Source organism: Dermacentor variabilis, chromosome 2 (assembly GCF_050947875.1).
Source record: "Dermacentor variabilis isolate Ectoservices chromosome 2, ASM5094787v1, whole genome shotgun sequence".
NCBI classification, from domain to species: Eukaryota; Metazoa; Arthropoda; class Arachnida; order Ixodida; family Ixodidae; genus Dermacentor; species Dermacentor variabilis.
In genome coordinates, this window is record NC_134569.1 from 6,821,994 (window position 1) to 6,840,617 (window position 18,624).

Genomic DNA, 18,624 nt, shown 5'->3' on the forward strand with positions numbered 1-18,624 from the left:
TTTTAAATCTTGCACAAATTAAATAAGGAGACGCACTTTAAAACATGTATTGATTTGCTTAATACACATGCTTTGGCTACATCCATGATCCATTTATGGTGTACCACTTTAAAGATATGCGCGCGTATGCTACTTGAACGCCCTGCGTGTGTCTTTCTAAATTTAAAAAAGTTTTTTTTTCATAAGATGACCGAATTGCTCACACAGTAACTCAATATTGGCATAATTCGCGTAAGAATATTCAAGGCAAAGCACATCAACACTGAGCCTGTTAAGGAAAATCATATTATGGTTTTCAAGATTTAGAGGGCTGTTTAAAAGATGCTGTCCAGGTCATCAGCATAATTTTTTGTGCCTGAAACTTGCATTCTTTCAGTCTCGTATAAAAAACTAAAACTATGTTTTGCTTTGACAAAGACTTGATTTCTTACTTACCTTGGACTGTTGTGGGGAAATCAGTTTTGTAGTACTTGAACAAACAAACAAATGAACAAACAAGCAAGTAAATCAAACTTTTATTCCTTTGTACTCAAAATACAGTATATATTACTGGAGTGCTTAGTTGTCATGGCTTATGCATGAATGTCAGGCAGTGTAATATGAGGTGAACAGGAGTACAATGAATACCCAGTAAAAGGAAGCTTGACTATCTGTCACACGTACTAGACTGCACATATGTGTTGAAAATGCTTAATGAGCAAAATTTAGCTAATCCTACAAATACACATGCACACACAACCAAAAAAAGCTGTGATGGTAAGATATAGGTCTTGCAAAGAAATAATTTTTTTTTTTCGTGGCAAGGTTAAATGTTGAGCCTGTTTTTATATCCAAGTGTGAGCTCCACTAACCATACCAAACAAAAGATCTCTTATTTCAGGACTCAAATTATAATTACGCCATTATTTATTTATTTATTTATTTATTTATTTATTTGTTTGTTTGTTTGTTTGTTTGTTTGTTTGTTTGTTTGTTTGTTTGTTTGTTTGTTCACGGTACCTTACAGGGCCATTGAAGTGCATTGAGTAAGGGCATAAGATATTACAGTCGAATGCCTCTACAAAGAAATGACCTGTGTAACGAAGGACTGATTATGTCCCGGCCGAATTCCTATATTTCACATGCATTGTGAACACCTCTAAAATGAAGGCCACTAGAACAAGTTTGTCTGTGTAATGAAGAATGTTATCAGTTTTAGCAGTTGATTTGCTGCTTTACGACAAACTCTATACGTATGCTGGCACAGCCACTGAGCTTTGTTCTGTGCTAACAGTAGCCCTAGCAATGCACTTAATGAGCGTGCTGATTACACTCAGTGTTACAGCCCTGTAACACAGTGTTACACTCCTGCTGCACTGCTCTAGGAAGCACTGAACTTGAACGTTGCTCGTTGTAACCCAGCAGCGGGCGTGACAGCTGACGAATATGCCACCATAATGATGATGTCATGGAGTCAAACAAATGAAAATGTCTTCAAGGCCATTTTTAGGGTTGAAAATATGCAAATTGTCAATGAATGCAGTGATGATAAAGAGGCTGTAAACGAACCAAGACTTTCAACTGCAAGGGAGGTGATAGTGGCATTCGATGGTCCTCACCTTGAATCTCTCCTTTGTGTTGCTGCAAAGCATGCCATGAACCTCTGTGCAATAATGTTGGCTGCAGTCACACATTTCGTCGGACTAAATTTGCACAAAAAATTAGCAACTTATTTCAATAAGTCTGACTATAAATAATGTTCTGAACAAATGCTTTCTTTTATTGAATGTACTGAACCTGCTCTACTGGGTAGTAAATTGTGCAATCTTCACAACGAATTCACCTGCATAACGAAGGATTTTGTAAGTCCCACCAACTTCGTTATAAAGGCATCTGACTGTATACAGAACAGAAAGAAAAGTTAACATCAAATACAAAAGTAAAATATGTAGTACATAAAAGGTTACAAATAGAGTTGTTATCATTATACAATATTAGGAGTATAGTGCATTCAGGTTAATTATTGCGAAATGTTTCATAGTTTTACATGGGATGCTATGTAGTCTGGAAGGTCATTCCAATAGGTAATATAGCCCGTGGTAATACAGATGAGTAAAATTCTTGCATTTGGTCATTTTAGTGCATGAAATTGAGTGTATTGTGAGGCCGTCATGACATACATTCTGGTGGATGAAGTGGCAGAGTGTGAAGCCTATTCTTGTGTGCTACAGTGCAAGATAGCTTACAGCGTGATGTAAACTTACGTTTGAAAAAGACATAAAAGAGTGATCGTGCAGCGAGTTTTAAATAGCTGAAGTGAAATGTCTTGTTTTATTTGCACAATGCCACAATGATGGTCATGCTTACTTACTATTAACTATATTTTGTTTCGTGGCGTTACTCATGCAGTGACTACAAATTTCAACTTATAACTGTGGCATACTGAATAACGAATTAATGCATCTTTAGCTATATACATTTTGAATGTCCAGGTAATAACTGAACAGCAGGTTAGACATATATAGCATCTGTTGAGTTGGCCAAATAAAGTAGAATCAAGGAATGGCTTTTTTTTAAGTAACTTTTTTCATTGTGTAAGCAATTGTAAAGTTGTGTGCATGAAAAATTGGCATGGTGTTTAGCATTTGAAAAAGAGTGGCCTACCTTTCGTGAGATCTAGAATATGTAGTGACAAAAGGGCTGTTTTCTGTAGCATCGTGACTGGTCTAAAAAAAGTTTGGGTATGTAAGCTCCCATATGTTTCTTTGGAATAAGTCACGTGACTGTGAAAAATAAAACGGTTTGTGATTTTAATCGTGCTAATGAGAAAATGGCTTCTGGCTTTCAAGAGCACGTAGCACATGCTAGTTAATTTCTTGCAAACCTGGGAAATGTGAGTACTGTAATGTTGAGCAGAGGCTAGTACAATGTCCAAATGTTTCTTTGTATCAAGGGGGTTAATCAGATTCTTGTCTTCAAATAGTGATTTCACCTTAGGATCTGCTGTGGCCTGTAATTTACAATGTGCTTCTGTTTTTGTGACATGTAACTTCAGTTTGTTTTCCAAAAACTATTCTGAGGCTTTGGTAGGATCAGAATTAGCTAAGTTTTGCAATTGACATATAGCTATCATGGGCAGGAAATTATAGCATGCTATCACTTGTGTACATTATTATGTCACCATTGTGGAGTACAACTGGAGGTCATTGATAAATAAAGAAAAGAGTGTGGGTTCTCCATTTGAAATAGTGTAAGTTTTGGCCGGTTCCATTACTGCACCTGGTGCACAACACAAGACAAGGACAGAGTGAAAGACAGGCACCTGTCTTTGTCGGTTTTCACTCTGTCCTTGTAGACGCAGTAAAGGTTCTCCATAAGTTATGGACTGAAGGCTAGATATGGCATCTTCTGTTTAACCATCTGCTCCTGTCTGTTTAAGTGTACGTCCTATAGCCTTCAATAAATTGAGCTAATAGGCCTTTGAATCTGTATCGTTCTAAGTTCACAGTGTGAAGGGATTCTTTTATATGTAGTACATAAATATACCAACTGCATAGCATTTGTTGTTTCAAGCGTTATTTACGTTTTTGTATGAACATATGTTACAGCTGTCAATGTGGACCTCTCTTCACGGAATCCATGCTGTTTGTCCAAGAGATGTGGCATTGTAAAAGAGATGCATTTCATATCAGAAATTAAAATAGTCTTTTATAGCTTGCCTTTAAAGTGCTATTTGGTTATGAAGATACAGACTTGATTGTGTACCATGTTAAGGCTCTTTCCACGCAGTGGTGGACCGGCTCAAGCGGTACCCGGAAAACGAGCGACTGATTGCTAGCATTCCGAGCCGCATCTATGAGGTGATCTACCCAGTTCAGGTGCGCCACCACCAGAAGCTGGGCATTTCCACCAGGGACACCACAGCCAACAAGGCAAGCAGGGGCAAAGCGGGATTTATTCCTTGCCTTGTTTACTGTGCTGGAGATGCGGAACACTGCAAAATAGTATGAATGCATTTAGCTCTCTGGACCATCAAAAAGGAGGGCTGTGAATACCACCTTGATTTACTCACTATCGTTGCACCTTAACAGCAAACCTAGGATAATACAAATAGGAAATAGAAAGGCAATGATGACAAATCATGCGTGTCTTGTTTTCATAACCCATGTGACAGTGCCATTTTGTCTAAAACCAGAGGTAGATCGAATGCCCTGCCTGATTTCACATGTCCACATATATATACTATAATACCGAGACCGATTAACTTGTCCAGCGCTGTTTATTCCAAGAAAGGCAACGCCCCAGCTCATGCGCGAAGAAGTCGAAGAACAGGGATGATGATGATGGCTATGTACAAATGAAAATGATGAAGTACATTAATAGCGCTTACACTAACTCCCCTCCCGTCATGGAAGCGGCCAGCCTGGCCGCAGATTAGGTCATCTAAACGGGGAGTGAAGGGCTTCATCCGCGAGACATGAACAATTTCAGCATTCCGGCGGCGCCGGTTAGTGATGGAGTGTTCTGGGTGGACGAGATGGTTTACTGCAGATGTTTGCTGCACGACAGTGTATGGACCAATGTAGTGTTGAAGGAACTTCTCACAGAGGCCTGCAGTGCGGACTGGAGTTCAAAGCAGGACTTGGTCTCCAGGGTGAAAACGTACGTCACGGCGTTTGTTGTCGCAGTGACGTTTGCGCTCAGCTTGGGTAGCTTCTGTGCTTTCCCGGGCAATTTGACGGCAATGTGCAATTCGGGCAACAAAATCTTCTGGAAGCGATGCGTTAGGTGAAGAAGGTGCTAAAAAGAATTCTCTGTCAAATATGGTGGAAGGAGGTCGTCCGTATACAAGGAAGAAAGGGCTGTAGCCGGTAGTCTATTGAATAGCAGTATTATATGCGAATGTCACAAAAGGAAGAATTTTATCCCAGTCAGTGTGGTCAGGATGGATGTACATGGAAATCATGTCAGACAGCGTACGGTGGAAGCGCTCAGTAAGGCCGTTGGTTTGCGGATGATAGGTAGAAGTAGATTTGTGGACAGTATTAGCGGCCTGAACAGCTTCCTCGAGAACTTGGGGAAATGAACGCCTTGCCACGGTCACTGAGAAGAACGCGAGGAGCCCCGTGGCGCAAGACGATGGAGCGCAAGAAAAAGTCGGCGACCTCAGAAGCGGTACCGGATTGCACAGGGACAGTCTCGGCATATCTTGTTAAAGGGTCAACAGAGGTCACAATCCAACGGTGACCGGAGGGTGTCAACGGCAAGGGACCATACAAATCAATACCAACAAATTCAAAAGGTGTGTCTGGGCAAGGGAGAGGTTGTAATAAACCCGCAGGAGGGGATGTCGAGCATTTGCGGTGATGACATGATGCACAAGAGGCAATGTATTTGGCCACCATTGTGGATAGGCCAGGCCAGAAGCAGTGGGTCTTGATGCGGTCATAAGTCTTGTGGAAGCCTAAGTGGCCAGCCGATACATCGTCATGAAGTGCCTCTAATACTCGCAGGCGAAGGCAGCGAGGCAGAACTGGGACCCACCGGTGACCTGTTGGGTGGTAAACGTAGCGATGTAGCATGCCATCTTGAAGGCGGAATTGTCGAAGTTGGCGTCGCAAGCGACTGTTGGGTGGTTCGGCGAACCCACTAAGGCGATCCATGAGAGCTCAACAGTAGGAGTCGGCCCGCTGAAGCGACACGAAATCAGACCATGATCAAAGCTTAATTTGGTCCAGGGGCGTTATCGAGAGCCGGTGTGAGGCAGGCGTAGCATCGGAACGACGTGGTGCAGAAGACGACGGCACGTTACCGGGAGAGAGCAATAGTGGGCAGCGAGACAATGCGTCTGCATCATGATGACTTTTTCCAGACTTGTGCGCTATTGTAAAGTCATATCCCTGCAAGCGGAGTATCCAGCGTCCTAAGCGTCCTGAGATGTTTTTCATTGATGACAGCCAACACAGAGCATGATGGTTGGTGACGATGGTGAAGTGGCAGCCGTAAAGGTATGGGCGAAATTTCTGAATCGACCAGACGATAGCAAGGCACTCTTGCTCTGTAATGGTTTAGTTCCGCTCAGCTGGAGAAAGTGTTCGGCTGGCATATGCTATGACTTGCTCTTTAGAGGCTGTATTACGTTGCAGAAGTAATGCGCCAATACCTTGTGAGCTTGCATCAGTATGGAGTATAGTGGGGGCTCGATTATCGAAGTGGCGAAGCACTGGTCCGGAAGTAAGATGTCGCTTAAGAGCTTGAAAAGCCAACTCGCAATCACTAGTTCATGTGAAAGAGGCACCGGTAACCAGTAGCTTGTGTAGAGGAGCTGCTATTGCGGCGAAGTTGCGTATAAATCGACGAAATATGACGCCAAGCCGAGGAAACTGCGTAGATCTTTCTGTTGCTGGGGGTGAGGAAACTGAAGAACAGCACTAATCTTTCCGGGTTCTGGCTGGATGCCATCTTTTGAGACGACGTGGCCCAATACTTTTACGCTTTTGCTTGCAAATTTGCATTTTTTTGTATTGATCTGGGGACCAGTTTTTGCAAGGCAGTTGAGAACTTTGTCTAATCGATGAAGATGTTGGCTGAAGTCAGACGAAAAGAAGACAATATCGTCCAGATAACAAAGGCAGGTCTTCCATTTTGGACCACGAAGTACGTTGTCTATCATGCGCTCAAATGTGGCAGGAGCGTTACAAAGGTCAAAAGGCATCATGTTAAATTCATAAAGTCTGTTTGGTGTAGCGAATGCGGTATTTTGTTTGTCAGTCTCGTTCATCGGAATTTGCCAATATCCTGATCGAAGATCAATGCTGGAGAAATACTCCGCCCCTTGTAGTTTGTCCAAAGCATCGTCAATTCGAGGTATTGGATATACGTCCTTGCGTTTGATCTTATTGAGCGCTCGATAATCGACGCAAAAGCGAACGGAGCCATCTTTTTTCTTTACCAGAACCACGGGAGAAGCCCATGGGCTAGATGGAGGTCGTACTATCTTTCGCGCAAACATGTCAGCAACCTGTTGTTCAATTATCTTGCGTTCAGACGGCTATACACGATAGGGGCGTCGTCGTATTATAGCAGAACCATCTGTTTCGATGTGGTGTGTAGCCGCAGAAGTTTGGCTCAACACAGGGGAACAGCTATCGAAACAGGCTTTGTGCTTGGCCAAGACCACCAATAAGGCTTCGGACTGCGCAGCTGTTAGGTCAGAACAAACAACGGCTGGAGGAGAGAAAGAATCATCCAAACCTGAGGTTGGTGCTGGCGAAGAAGGGCAAAGTATGACTATAGAGATAGGTTGAGTGTCGGCGAGGGTTGCCACAGTCACCCTTTTGGGCAGCATCACTGGATCTGGGGTCGTGTTGCAAGCAGACAGAAGGGCGCGGCAACGTGAAAACCGGACGAGACAGGTGGCAATGAGAATTCCGCGAGAAGTACAGCGAGAAGAAGGGGCGACTAGGGCGTCTCCGTCGGCGATCTGACTGGATGTTATGGCTACAACGTCTTCGTGAGCATGACGCAGGATGTAGTCTGCAGCGATGGCCACGTTCACGCATGAATGTGAAGAGTCGGTAACAGGTGCAAGCGCTGTATCCATGATATGGACAACTTCCTCTCTACATGAAATGATGGCTGAAGCAGAATGTAGGAAGTCCCAACCCAGTATAAGTTCATGGATACACGTTGGAAGGATGAGAAACTCAGTATGGTGACGTATGCTGTCGATGAGAACACGAGCAGTACACTGTCCGTCGGGGTGAATGAATGCATTTTTAGCACCACACAAAATAGGTCCAAGATAAGGCGTTTTGACTTTTCGGAGCCGGGAACACAGATCACTACGAAGAACAGAAACGGTGGCACCGGTATCGATGAGAGCTGATGCGGGAACACCTTTGACAGTTACAGAAAGCATGTTAGCCGGGTGAAGAGGAAGAATTTTTGAAGACCGATAAGAAGCAGTTTCCCCTCCAAAAACTGCAACAGTTAGTTTTTCGAGTGCTGGTCAACAAGATGGGAAGTGGGGCGAAGCGGTGATGTAGAGCGCCGGTAAGGCGATGGAGAACGACGTCTGGCCGAACGGGAACTATGAGGCAGATTGGGAGCAGCTGGAGGAGACGGAGAACGGTGTTGAGGGAATGAGTACGATGCGGGATAGTAGGCGTCTGGTCGGCGGGTGTGGTCTCTCTCGTGCTCTGCATAGCCTCGTCTTTCATCCTGCTGGCGACGGCGGCAGAAGCGAGATATATGTTCGCGTATACCACAGTAAAAACAAACCGGACGAGGTGGATGCCACTGAGGGTAGGATGGCGCAGCAAGTTCTCTGGTTCCCATCGAAGAGAAATGGTCACAGATAATGTCAGTAGGCACGGAGGTCACGGTAGGGGTGGGTAGCGAAGCAACATCCACGTAGGTAGGTGTGGGGCGCGCTACCGGAGCAAGATGCATGATGGGTGTAGTCATTGCTGTCAACTCTTGCTTTACGACTTCGCGCAAGTCGAAGGTGGGGGTTGGGGCGCAGGCAGCAGGTGGGCGCCTTAGGTCTTGTAGTTGAAACTCTTCGCGGATGATGGTGCGGATAAGAGCACGTAGATCTGGAGAATGGGGAACCTGAGGATTGCTGCTGTCATGTGGAAGACGAATAGACTGCAGCTCATCTAGGCGCTGACACGTTGAAGTGGTGTCTTGGACAGAAGCCGGATTTTGCACGATTAAGGCGTTGAACGCGACAGACCCAATGCCTTTTATGATGTGGTTAACGCGTTCGGCTTCCGTCATGCTAGAATTCGCACGACGGCACAGAGCCAAGACATCCTCTATGTATGAGGTGTAAGACTCTTGTGGAAGTTGGAGGCGCGTTCCCAGCTTCTGTTTGGCGACTTCTGCACGGCCAGACGAGGAAGCGAAGATTTGCCGCAGCTTGGACGTAAACGTGGACCAATCCGTGATGTCGGATTCGTGGTTGAAATACCACGTCTTGGCAACACCGGTCAAGTAGAATGCGACGTGCCTCAGTTTGTGGGTGTCGTTCCACTTGTTGCAAGAACTCACTTGGTCGTAGTGGTCGATCCAATCGTCGACGTCATCACCGCGGAGTCCCGCAAGGACAGGGGGATCGTGCTGAGGGCTCGTCATGGTCCAAGAGGGCGCCGCAGGCGGGGTCGTCTGTGTAGTAGGGCTAGAGGCGCCGGAAGGGCTGGGGTTGGAAGTGTCCATCGTTGTAGGGGTAACTGGGTGCAGGCGGCGACTGGAACGAAGCTCCAGGGAGGACGGGAACGCGAGAGGACGTCGGGGTTTTGACATACCTCCACCACTTTATAATACCGAGACCGATCAAGTTGTCCAGCACTGTTTATTCCAAGAAAGGCAACGCCCCAGCTCATGCGCGAAGAAGTCAAAAGATAATGATGGCTATGTACAAATGAAAACGACGAAGTACATTAATAGCACCTACAATACCTACAATATAGTTTTTCAGACTGCAAGGAAAAAATAAGTCCTTCTCAGGTGTGCTCAGCGTAGCATATGTTGTTATAGGCAAAAGAATGGCTGCAAAATTTGATGTAATAATATTACTAGTCAGAATAAAAGGCTAAAGGAGAAAAAGTTATGTATAACATTGCTATTTTACATAATAATGGAACTCTAAAGAATAATATTACCTTGAGGAGACACGTTTGTCTTGCAGTCATACCTAGCTATGAGGGGACAGAATAATAATGAAAGCTGTGCTAGTAATGTATCTTTTTACAATACCGCAATAGAAGAGGCCTGGTTAGCGAGAAAAATGCATTAACCAAAGACAGATGGCGCTTTGAAGTTCTTGAACCTAGAGTCGCTCAATGACTCTACTCGCACCAACTATAGGTAATTATTGTTTGCTATTAATAAGGATGAACATTACGGTATATTCTAAAGGAGCATAGACTGAACTTAGCTAATCTGAAGAAGTTTTACCAAGCTACGGCGCCCAAAATAGGAGAATAGTTTGACGTTATGAAATTTGTGACATTGTATTGCTGTTCCAGTACTGGAGTGTTGCCGTGAAATTCAAAAAAATTTAACATTCACCTTCATTTCCTCTTCCGCCAATCAACATGCTACTGTGAAATTTTGGAAAATAGTATTTTCAAAAATTTCTTCTTAAACTGATTGAGTGCTTTTAGTGTCCCTTTAATGATCATACCTTTAATCTGTAGATCACGTGAAAGAGAGAGACAACGGGACGTTGTTCCAGCACCAGAGCTCAATCTCAACTGATGTTTTCTTTTTATCTCTTCGGTCCCCAGCACCAGCTAAGCTCCGACGGGGCTCGTGGCCTTGCCTGACCTCGTCTTCTTTCCTAGAGCAATTGTGCCAATGTCGTTGGCACTACATAGCTTCTCCGCGAAAGAGCTACATGGTCTACGAACTATATCAGCTGCTCCATGAAACTCGGCGAACTGAAGTAGTGTGAGCGCCATCTGGAAAGGAGATGTATGGGGCTGAATTAAGGGATGCGACTGTGGGAGTTGCCTCGCAGTGGGCTGGCTTCAGCCGGTCAAGTACAATGGTGTCAGTTTTGCCATGAATGTCCGTGATGTATGTGGGCTCACATCTCTCCAGTATGGGAAAGGGACCGAAGTAGTATGGGTGGAGAGTATGGTATGGATGCACACGAAGACATGAGTTGCATTGGCAAGGTCAGCTGAAATATAAGGTGTGCGTGCTGGAACTAGACGCGTCAGACAGGGTTTTAGATCCCAGAAGAGGTGGCAAAGAAGGTGCACATATTCGTGACTAGACAGAGCAGCCGAATGTGGTTGTGGTGAGAAGAAGTCGTTGGGCAGACGGAGCGAAGCACCGTAGATGAGCTCCTTGCTCGGAGCACTCGATGTCCGACTTCAAAGCACACCGGATACCCTGAAGAACCAGTGGTAGGTGCTGAACCCATGATGGCTTGCCATGAGTAATCTGTGCTGACTGGTGCTGTCGATGAAAGTGTTCCACAAGGCCATTGGTTTGGGGATGGTAGAAGGCCATGCGCAGACCATTCATACCAAGCAAAAGCAGGAGCAAAAGTGAGCCGACTCAAGTTGCTGTCCTCTGTCAGTAACAATTTTGGTAGGGCATCTGAAGCAGGCAACCCATGTTCTGACAAAAGCTGCCGCGACCATTGCAAGCTGTCATAAAGTGGCGTTGCTTCTGAACAACGGGTAAACTTGTCAATAGAGGTGAGCAGGTAGCGACATCCCTGGACACGGTGGTAGTGGTCAGGGATGTCGCTATCATCAAAACATCAAAACGATGAGCAGGTTGGAAGAAAGTGGCTTGCTGGGGTGACAGGATCCCAATGAACTTTTCCACGTTAACAGAGTGCACATGCACGAACCCAGTCGTGTACATCGGCGTTCATCCAGGGACATACATAGCGCAACGAGATGAGATGTTATGTGGCATGAACTCCGGGGTTAGCGAGCTGGTGCAGTGTGTCGAAAAGCTGCTTGCGTAACATGCTGGGGACGAATGGTCTCGGTGTGCCTGTAGAAGTGCCCCGGACGAGTGTGACACCATCAAGCAGGATATTTCCCAACTGCAGTGCTGTTTTGGATTAGTGCAGTTGAAGGAGCTCAAGATCATTAACTTGGTGCGTGGCGAGTGTCTGCATGTTGAGTGATGCAGGACGTACAGGTGATGTCATATCGTTCACACAGCTCAAGGTGTCAGTAGGTACATTCTGATTGCCACTGACGTGTCATGTCGGTGGAGAATTCCGATATAAACAAACGATGGTAGATTTCTGAAGGAGTAGGTGTCGACAACTCTCTGCAAAGCACATACGTCAAGGGCTTGTGTTCCGTGAACATGGTGAAGGGTCAGCCCTCAAAGATGTGGCTAAAGTGAAGGATGGCGAGGTAAATTCCAAGCAACTTTCGACCAAAAGTGCCATAGTGAGCCTTGGTTGGAGCAAGTTTCATGGAGAAAAGCACTAGGGGTTGCTGTCAATTACTGATGAGCTGCTGGAGAATTGCTCCCACGGCTGTGCTGGACACTTCAGTCAGGAGGGTCAGTGATGCTGTGGAATTAGGATGTGCAAGAAGTGCGATTTTTGCCAGTGCGCCCTTGATCTTGATGAATACGTCTTCAGCGATGGCATTCCAATGCAGCAAGGATATCTTGTTCTTGTTGGTAAGGAGGCAGCGCCGAGGTGCTACTACGGCAGCGCAGTTACTGATAAATCAGCAGTAAAAGTTAATCGTGCCGAGGAACTGTCGCAGCTTCTTGATCATTGTGGGCTTGGAGAAGCTCTCCACTACTTCGATTTTTGATGAAAGTGAGGGAATGCGACTGGCATTGAGATGATGTCCCAGAAACTTCAATCGCTTTTTAAGATGTTGATGGTGATGTCATGTTAAGGTAGTCATTGGAGCAAAAGTCGCAGATGTTGTAAATGCTCTTCGATGGATTTGCTCGCTATCAACAAGTCATCAACGTAGGCAAAGACGAAAAGTGGGCCACGTATTACCGTGTCAATGAAACATTGGAACGTCTGGGCGGCGTTCCTGAGACCAAATGACATTCACAGAAACTCAGAGTCCAAATGACGTTGTAAGGGCTATCTTAGGTATGTTTTACTCAGCCACAGGAATTTGCTGGTAGGCACAGACAAGGTCAGTCTTCTAAAAGGTGTTGATACCGTGCAGAGCGATGGTGAAATCTTGTATGTTGGGCAAAGGATACCAATCTGGAATAGTCTTAGTATTGAGACATCTGTAATCTCTACATGGCCTCCAGTCGCCCAATTTCTTAGGCACTGTATGGAGTGGAGCTGCCCAGTTACTGCCGAACAGCCAAATAATGCCTAATTGCAACATGTGCTCGAACTTTGTACATGCAACTTTACCTTGTCCGGAGCAAGTCAGATGTGGCAGGAAGAATGCAGGAGGTCCAGAGGTGAATATGTGATTTCGTATGTTGTGGGAGACAAATATTTTTCACTTGGGCGGCGCAGTGATTTTGGGAAATTCTTATAACAAAGCTGCGAAGGGTCCATTGGAAACCGCAGCGTCTGAGAGACGTTGTCGTTCGACGTCTATAACGAGGCAGTGCCTCCTCTAACTAGGTGCATGCGACGTGAGCCAAAAACCACCTGTCCGTCCCTTTCCCTTTTGCACCTTTCCACTTGGTACGGCTGCTGTAGGTGCCTCGCTGAGGGTGCTTGCTACACACCAGAGGCTGTGCCACGTCACACACCACCAGTAAAACTTGAGCAGACGACATCCGCCTGTTGTGATCTATGCGTAAGCACACAAAGTTCATGCTATTTCCTCATTCACTCGGCTTACAACAGTACGTATTGCTCAGTAATGCGTCATTGCAGCATGCCCATGCTCATGTCATCCGAGAATAACAGACCCAGGCTTGTCTTTCCACAAGATACCTTCTGACATCAGTTTGCATGACAAGTGGCTAAGACAGTTTGGCTTTGGGCACCTCCAAAGAGATAGGAAGCAACATTGCAGGCATCTAGTTAGAGGAGGCACTGAATGAGGCCATCGTCGGTGAGGAAATAGGCACCGATAATGGCAGAACTGATCTCGGCAACCATAACAACCATCGGAACGGTCTTCGCAGGTCAAGGTTAAGTGTGAGCGAGCGCTGTCGAAATACTGGAATTCGAGTTCCATTCATGGCTTGCAAGTACAGAATGGGAGCAGCTGTGTGATCCGCTTGTGTAGCAGGTAGAATGTTCACCTGTGCACTTGTGTCGATCAGGAAGCGTTGACTAGTGACCTTATCGATGACATAGAACAGGCGACATGGGGTGGGGCCGTGACTGCTCGTCACCGTTTGTGGTCGAATGGCCGATTTCCCAAACAAGTGCAAGGAAGAAGGCAGTGATGTGCTTGCGCACCACAGCAGCGGTGATACTAGTAGATGGCTGGCTGATCTGCTGCACTGTAGCGCTGGCATTCACTGGATGGACCGCATTGATGAGATGGAGATCGGCAATGATGACGGGAACGAGGAGAAACGTACCTACGAGCGGTCGCAACTAGGAGCTCGTCCAGTCTATTGTACAGCTCAGTGACAGAAAGTGTTTTCGCTACTGTCTCTGGCTGATTTGGAGGTGAGGAACACTCAGTGTGCGACGCTGGCACCAGCATGCCAGATGCAACCAGCAGAAGTGGATTGGCAACTTCCATCACCTTCATAAAAACTTCCGTTTGGCCTAGTTTTTACTGCATATCATACTGACTGCAAATAAAGACGGGGATAGCGAAAGAGAACACAAAAACGACAAGGGTGGTGCCAGTGTCGTTTTTGTGTTCCCCGTCATTATTTGCGGTCACTATGATATCCATCACCTTATCGGCCAATGCAGAGAGATCCTAGATTGAAGCAGTGGACGGCACCATCTGGACTTTGTTGGGCAAGCGCTGAAGAAATAGCTCATGCATGGGGGCGTTGTCCGTGGTGGATGTGCGTGGGTTGTGAAGATTAAGCATTCAGCGCAGTAACTAGCTTGGGCGTTGATTGCCCAGCTGTTTGAATGAGAGTAGCTGTTGTATTCGCGGGCATTTCGGCATAGCTGTACGATCCAGTATAGCGGCCTTGATTGCATCGTAAGGCGATGCTGAGAGGTTGTGTTTGAACGAACGGAGAAGGTCAGCAATTTCATCGCTGATGGCCGCTGGAAGAACGTTGAACACAAGGAGGCGCTGGCGGGTCTCTGACGTTATTCACAAGAATTTGGAACAGCCAGCTTCTCCTTGAATGAACCACGTCGTAGCGTTCCGTTCTCAACGTTCTGGCAGGTGAATGACATTTGAGACAACCGCAGCATTTCAAGTGGCTTCCAGGTTAGTCGAGGCTTGCTAACGTTCGTGTCGGTGTTCAATGTTCCATTTTCTTTTGGTGTGGCGTGCTATTATGAGGCAGAAGTTGCGCTTTGATCCAGACGTCCATGGTCACCAATTGCAGAGCTCATGAGAGAGAGAGAGCCGAGACATTGTTCCAGCATTGGAGCTCAATCTCAACTGATGTTTCTATATTTATTCGTTCCCCAGTGCCAGCCAAGCTGCCGCACCGCTCGTGGCCTTGCCTGACCTCGTCTTCTTTCCCAGGGTGATCGCACCGATGTCATTGGTGCTATAAATCTTGGGACTTCATTTCACCTTAGCTACTATTTAGCTTGTAGTAGTCTAACTGCCAAAATCTGAGGCATACAGCTGTGTATATCTGCCAGCCTATTCATATTCTTTGTGGGCATAATGAAATGTTCAAGGTATCTGAACCAATAACTAATAAAGCAAGTCGATCTAATCTAAAATTTTTACATTAGCAAAGAAACGATATTAGTGCTTGTAAATTTTAGATAAATCACATAGTGGCTTTCAGATATCCTGCGTTTCCTGAACCTGCATATTTCATAGCTCTGATCTGTAGTAAAATATGCACCAGCAGATTTGTATGAATTGGTTCTCCATATCAATGTTGTTTTTTTACTTTTATTTCCTCCAGACAAACAAGCATTTTCATCAAACATCCCTGCTCATAAAGGCGTTTCACTACAAATTTCGGTTGGAACTTGAGCTCAATGAGTGAGTATTATTCACACATTGTGACACATGTATGTGCATATAGTTGCATCTATTTTTAGGAGACAGTGAAGCACTAGGTTTCTTGAACTGAATGAAGCTTGTCCACGAGAAGAAGACTAGACCTACAGTAAATTGTTTTTCTTATGTAGTGTCTGTGTTTGCCAACTCAGCCCAAAAGTTGTCCAAAGCATAGGTTTCCTGTGTTAACATGCAATTGCCTGCAATAGGTTGAAAACTTGAAAATGCTTTCAATTGTTTTCTGACACTAAATACATTATTGACAAGTAATGAGAAACTGTCAGTTTTATAATTGTGTAATGCACTCATCTGCAGTTTCTGAAGAAATAGGATAAACATTCGGGTAGGGTGTAACATTAACTGCCTTCAGTATGAACTTATCAGCAATACGCCTGTGCTTAACAGGCTCATAGATGTATTACTGAACCTGTCCAATAGCTCTCATTGTTGCTGTATAAATGTACTGAATTAACACAGCAAGCTGGGTGAGTTGGTGACTGAACATGTTCCTAGGGATGGGCAGCACAACTCGGACGAAGTACAAAAGGAAGTGCACTCGTATCCTGTGTACTGCCTTTTGTCCGAGTTGCGCTGCCCACCCCTGGAACACGTATAAATGTACTACAATTTATATGACTCTTGGTTGCGTTAAGTTTACACAAAGGCCAGAACTAAACGAAGTGCACTTTGTTGAATGCGCATGCCTGCTAACGCATTCAGGAAGTGGACAGAAGAGCTTGCTGGTCTTTTTGTGAATGTATCATGTACAAAAATTCTGGCAGAAACTATTTCATGATGACTGTCAACACTAGTACGATTAGCATTGAAACAATGTAGGGATACACCATATCATTAGGGTCTTTCGTTATCTGCTTTTATATTTTTATAAGTTCAGGGGCTAAACATCAGGTGTTGTATTTATGACAAAAGTCAGGGAAAAACCTGTTTATTTTTTTGTCTGGCAGGCAAACTGGGGAGGAATCATGGGTTTTGTTGTCTGGCAGCCCGAAGTTAGAGATTTTTTGGGTAACTTTAACAAACAATTAAAAGAAGCAATGGTCTCCTTTTGAACACATAGTACATTCCATTTAAAGAAGCGAAATCACTCACACAAACATGTAATTTGAAAGAGAGCTGGCTGCAAATCATGTGACAAACTCGTCTCTACAAGTCCTTGTTGTCGGGCATTATTAATACTTTCAAAACAAACCAAAATAAAAAAAAAATAATAAATAGAGGTGGTGCTGGCGATAAATTCTTTATTTTCTTATCTACACTTTTAACAAAGGAAAAAAGTACAAGAAGTTGTGCACATGGGCATAATTTGCAAGTGGTGCATGCTTTTCCTTATCTTGCACGGGTGCCCTTGTGGGCGTACATTGTCACATACATTGCGAGAATTTCAGCATCCATCCCAGACCTGTCAAGCCTTTCATCTTTGTCTGTAGTCGGCCTGTTTTTACTGGCTCCCAGCACACACTCTAGCTACAAGATTAATGCAATATGTACCAACTAGACGGATCAGCTATCCTTCTTTAAACATAACTTAGTTGGGTAAACATCCTCCAAATGTCAAAGCTACCATTCTCAATACAGAGCAACATCAGCTCTGTTTGAATTCGCCTCCTAATGCATTACTGCTGTTTACATGCATACGACGTGCGGAAAGTGCCAGGCAATGTCCCATTATCATATTCAAATAAACATGGCTACTAAAAGAGCAACAAGCTTTGGCTAGCTCAATGCTGGCAGCTGCTGAATATATTATATTTTTACATATGTGCTGGTTGTTGTTCGAGCGTTAAGCGAGAATGAGACATGTATCATATTCACATAATATTACTATTGTTATTATGATATGTCTTGACTACCTTCTCTCAAAAAGTTGGCAACATACTTTAGCTTTGTGTACATCGGCATTTGTTATCCTGCACGAACTGGCAAACTTTGGGGAGAAATGGAGTTTAACCGAATTTTCATAAATTTTGTTCGGGATGCGAAAATAAAAAATTGGCAAGTTTTACCCGTGAACGAAGGACCCTGTGTATCATCGTATCATGCACCATGTATGAGGAGGCCTGCACTGCAGCCAGGCTTCCCTCTGGACATGCTATGCCATCTAGCAGGGCCACTATGATGTTCATGTGTGACACGCATCTGATTATATGTCAGCGGTTTGATTCTGCCCAACAGTGGAGTCGCTTTATAAGATTTTTTTGTGTCATTGAAGAGCTAAAATTAAATTAAATTATGGGGTTTTACGTGCTAAAACCACTTTCTGATTATGAGGGACGCCATAGTGGAGGACTTGGGAAATTTCGACCACCTGGGGTTCTTTAACGAGCACCTAAATCTAGGGGTGTTTTCGCCCCCATTGAAATGCAGCCGCCGTGGTGATTGAAGAGCTGCATGTACCTAGGTACCTAAATTTGCATCAAAGGAGTTTGTCGAAGAGCGGTGGTGCATACCCAAGCTGGCTTTAAAGAGGGTCACTGAAGAGTGTTCAGTGTCACATGCCTAGTGGCTCAGGTTGGGTCCAACAGCTGCTCTCAAACGCAGTTCCCTCGGCACAGCACAGCCCGACGCTATACCCATTAAACCACGGACTACCAGTGACCCAAGTTGACGTAAAAGAGGTTAGACGCAGACAGACAGCCAGGCAGACATGCTGCAAACCAGATGAAGTTCGCAAAGAATGCTAATCGCATTAATAAATAAGAATGGCCGAGTCAGTATGGTTCCCTGCTTCACATATTAACAGTGAAGAGCATCCTTGCTAGAATTGTGCTTCTGTCACAATGTTAGCTCTTTAATGACAGCAATGAGGGAACAACTGAGCAAGCTCCCTCTTTACAGCTACCTGCTGGCCCCCAAGATGCTCCAGAAGCACCTCCATCCTGATGGCATCTGGCAGCTGTCCAGTCAGGTATGCGCACGGTCCGTGTATTGCGCTAGCCCTGTTGCAAGAGAATTTGAGTGCTGGGTGCCTTCTATGCCCTACATGATGGAACACCCTTCATGCATGAATTAAGGCACT

At 45.0% G+C, this 18,624-nt stretch overlaps 1 protein-coding gene across 2 annotated transcripts in view; it reads left to right on the forward strand.

Annotated features, from left to right (window-relative positions):
- The window catches only part of mmd (disintegrin and metalloproteinase domain-containing protein mind-meld), a 235,908-nt gene that overhangs the window by 5,886 nt on the left and 211,398 nt on the right, over positions 1-18,624 (forward strand). For both annotated transcript variants that reach the window (XM_075679576.1, XM_075679577.1), the window contains exons 3-5: positions 3,769-3,911; positions 15,490-15,569; positions 18,444-18,513. In XM_075679576.1, coding sequence (XP_075535691.1) covers positions 3,769-3,911; positions 15,490-15,569; positions 18,444-18,513 — 293 coding nt within the window. The remainder of the gene's footprint in view (positions 1-3,768; positions 3,912-15,489; positions 15,570-18,443; positions 18,514-18,624) is intronic.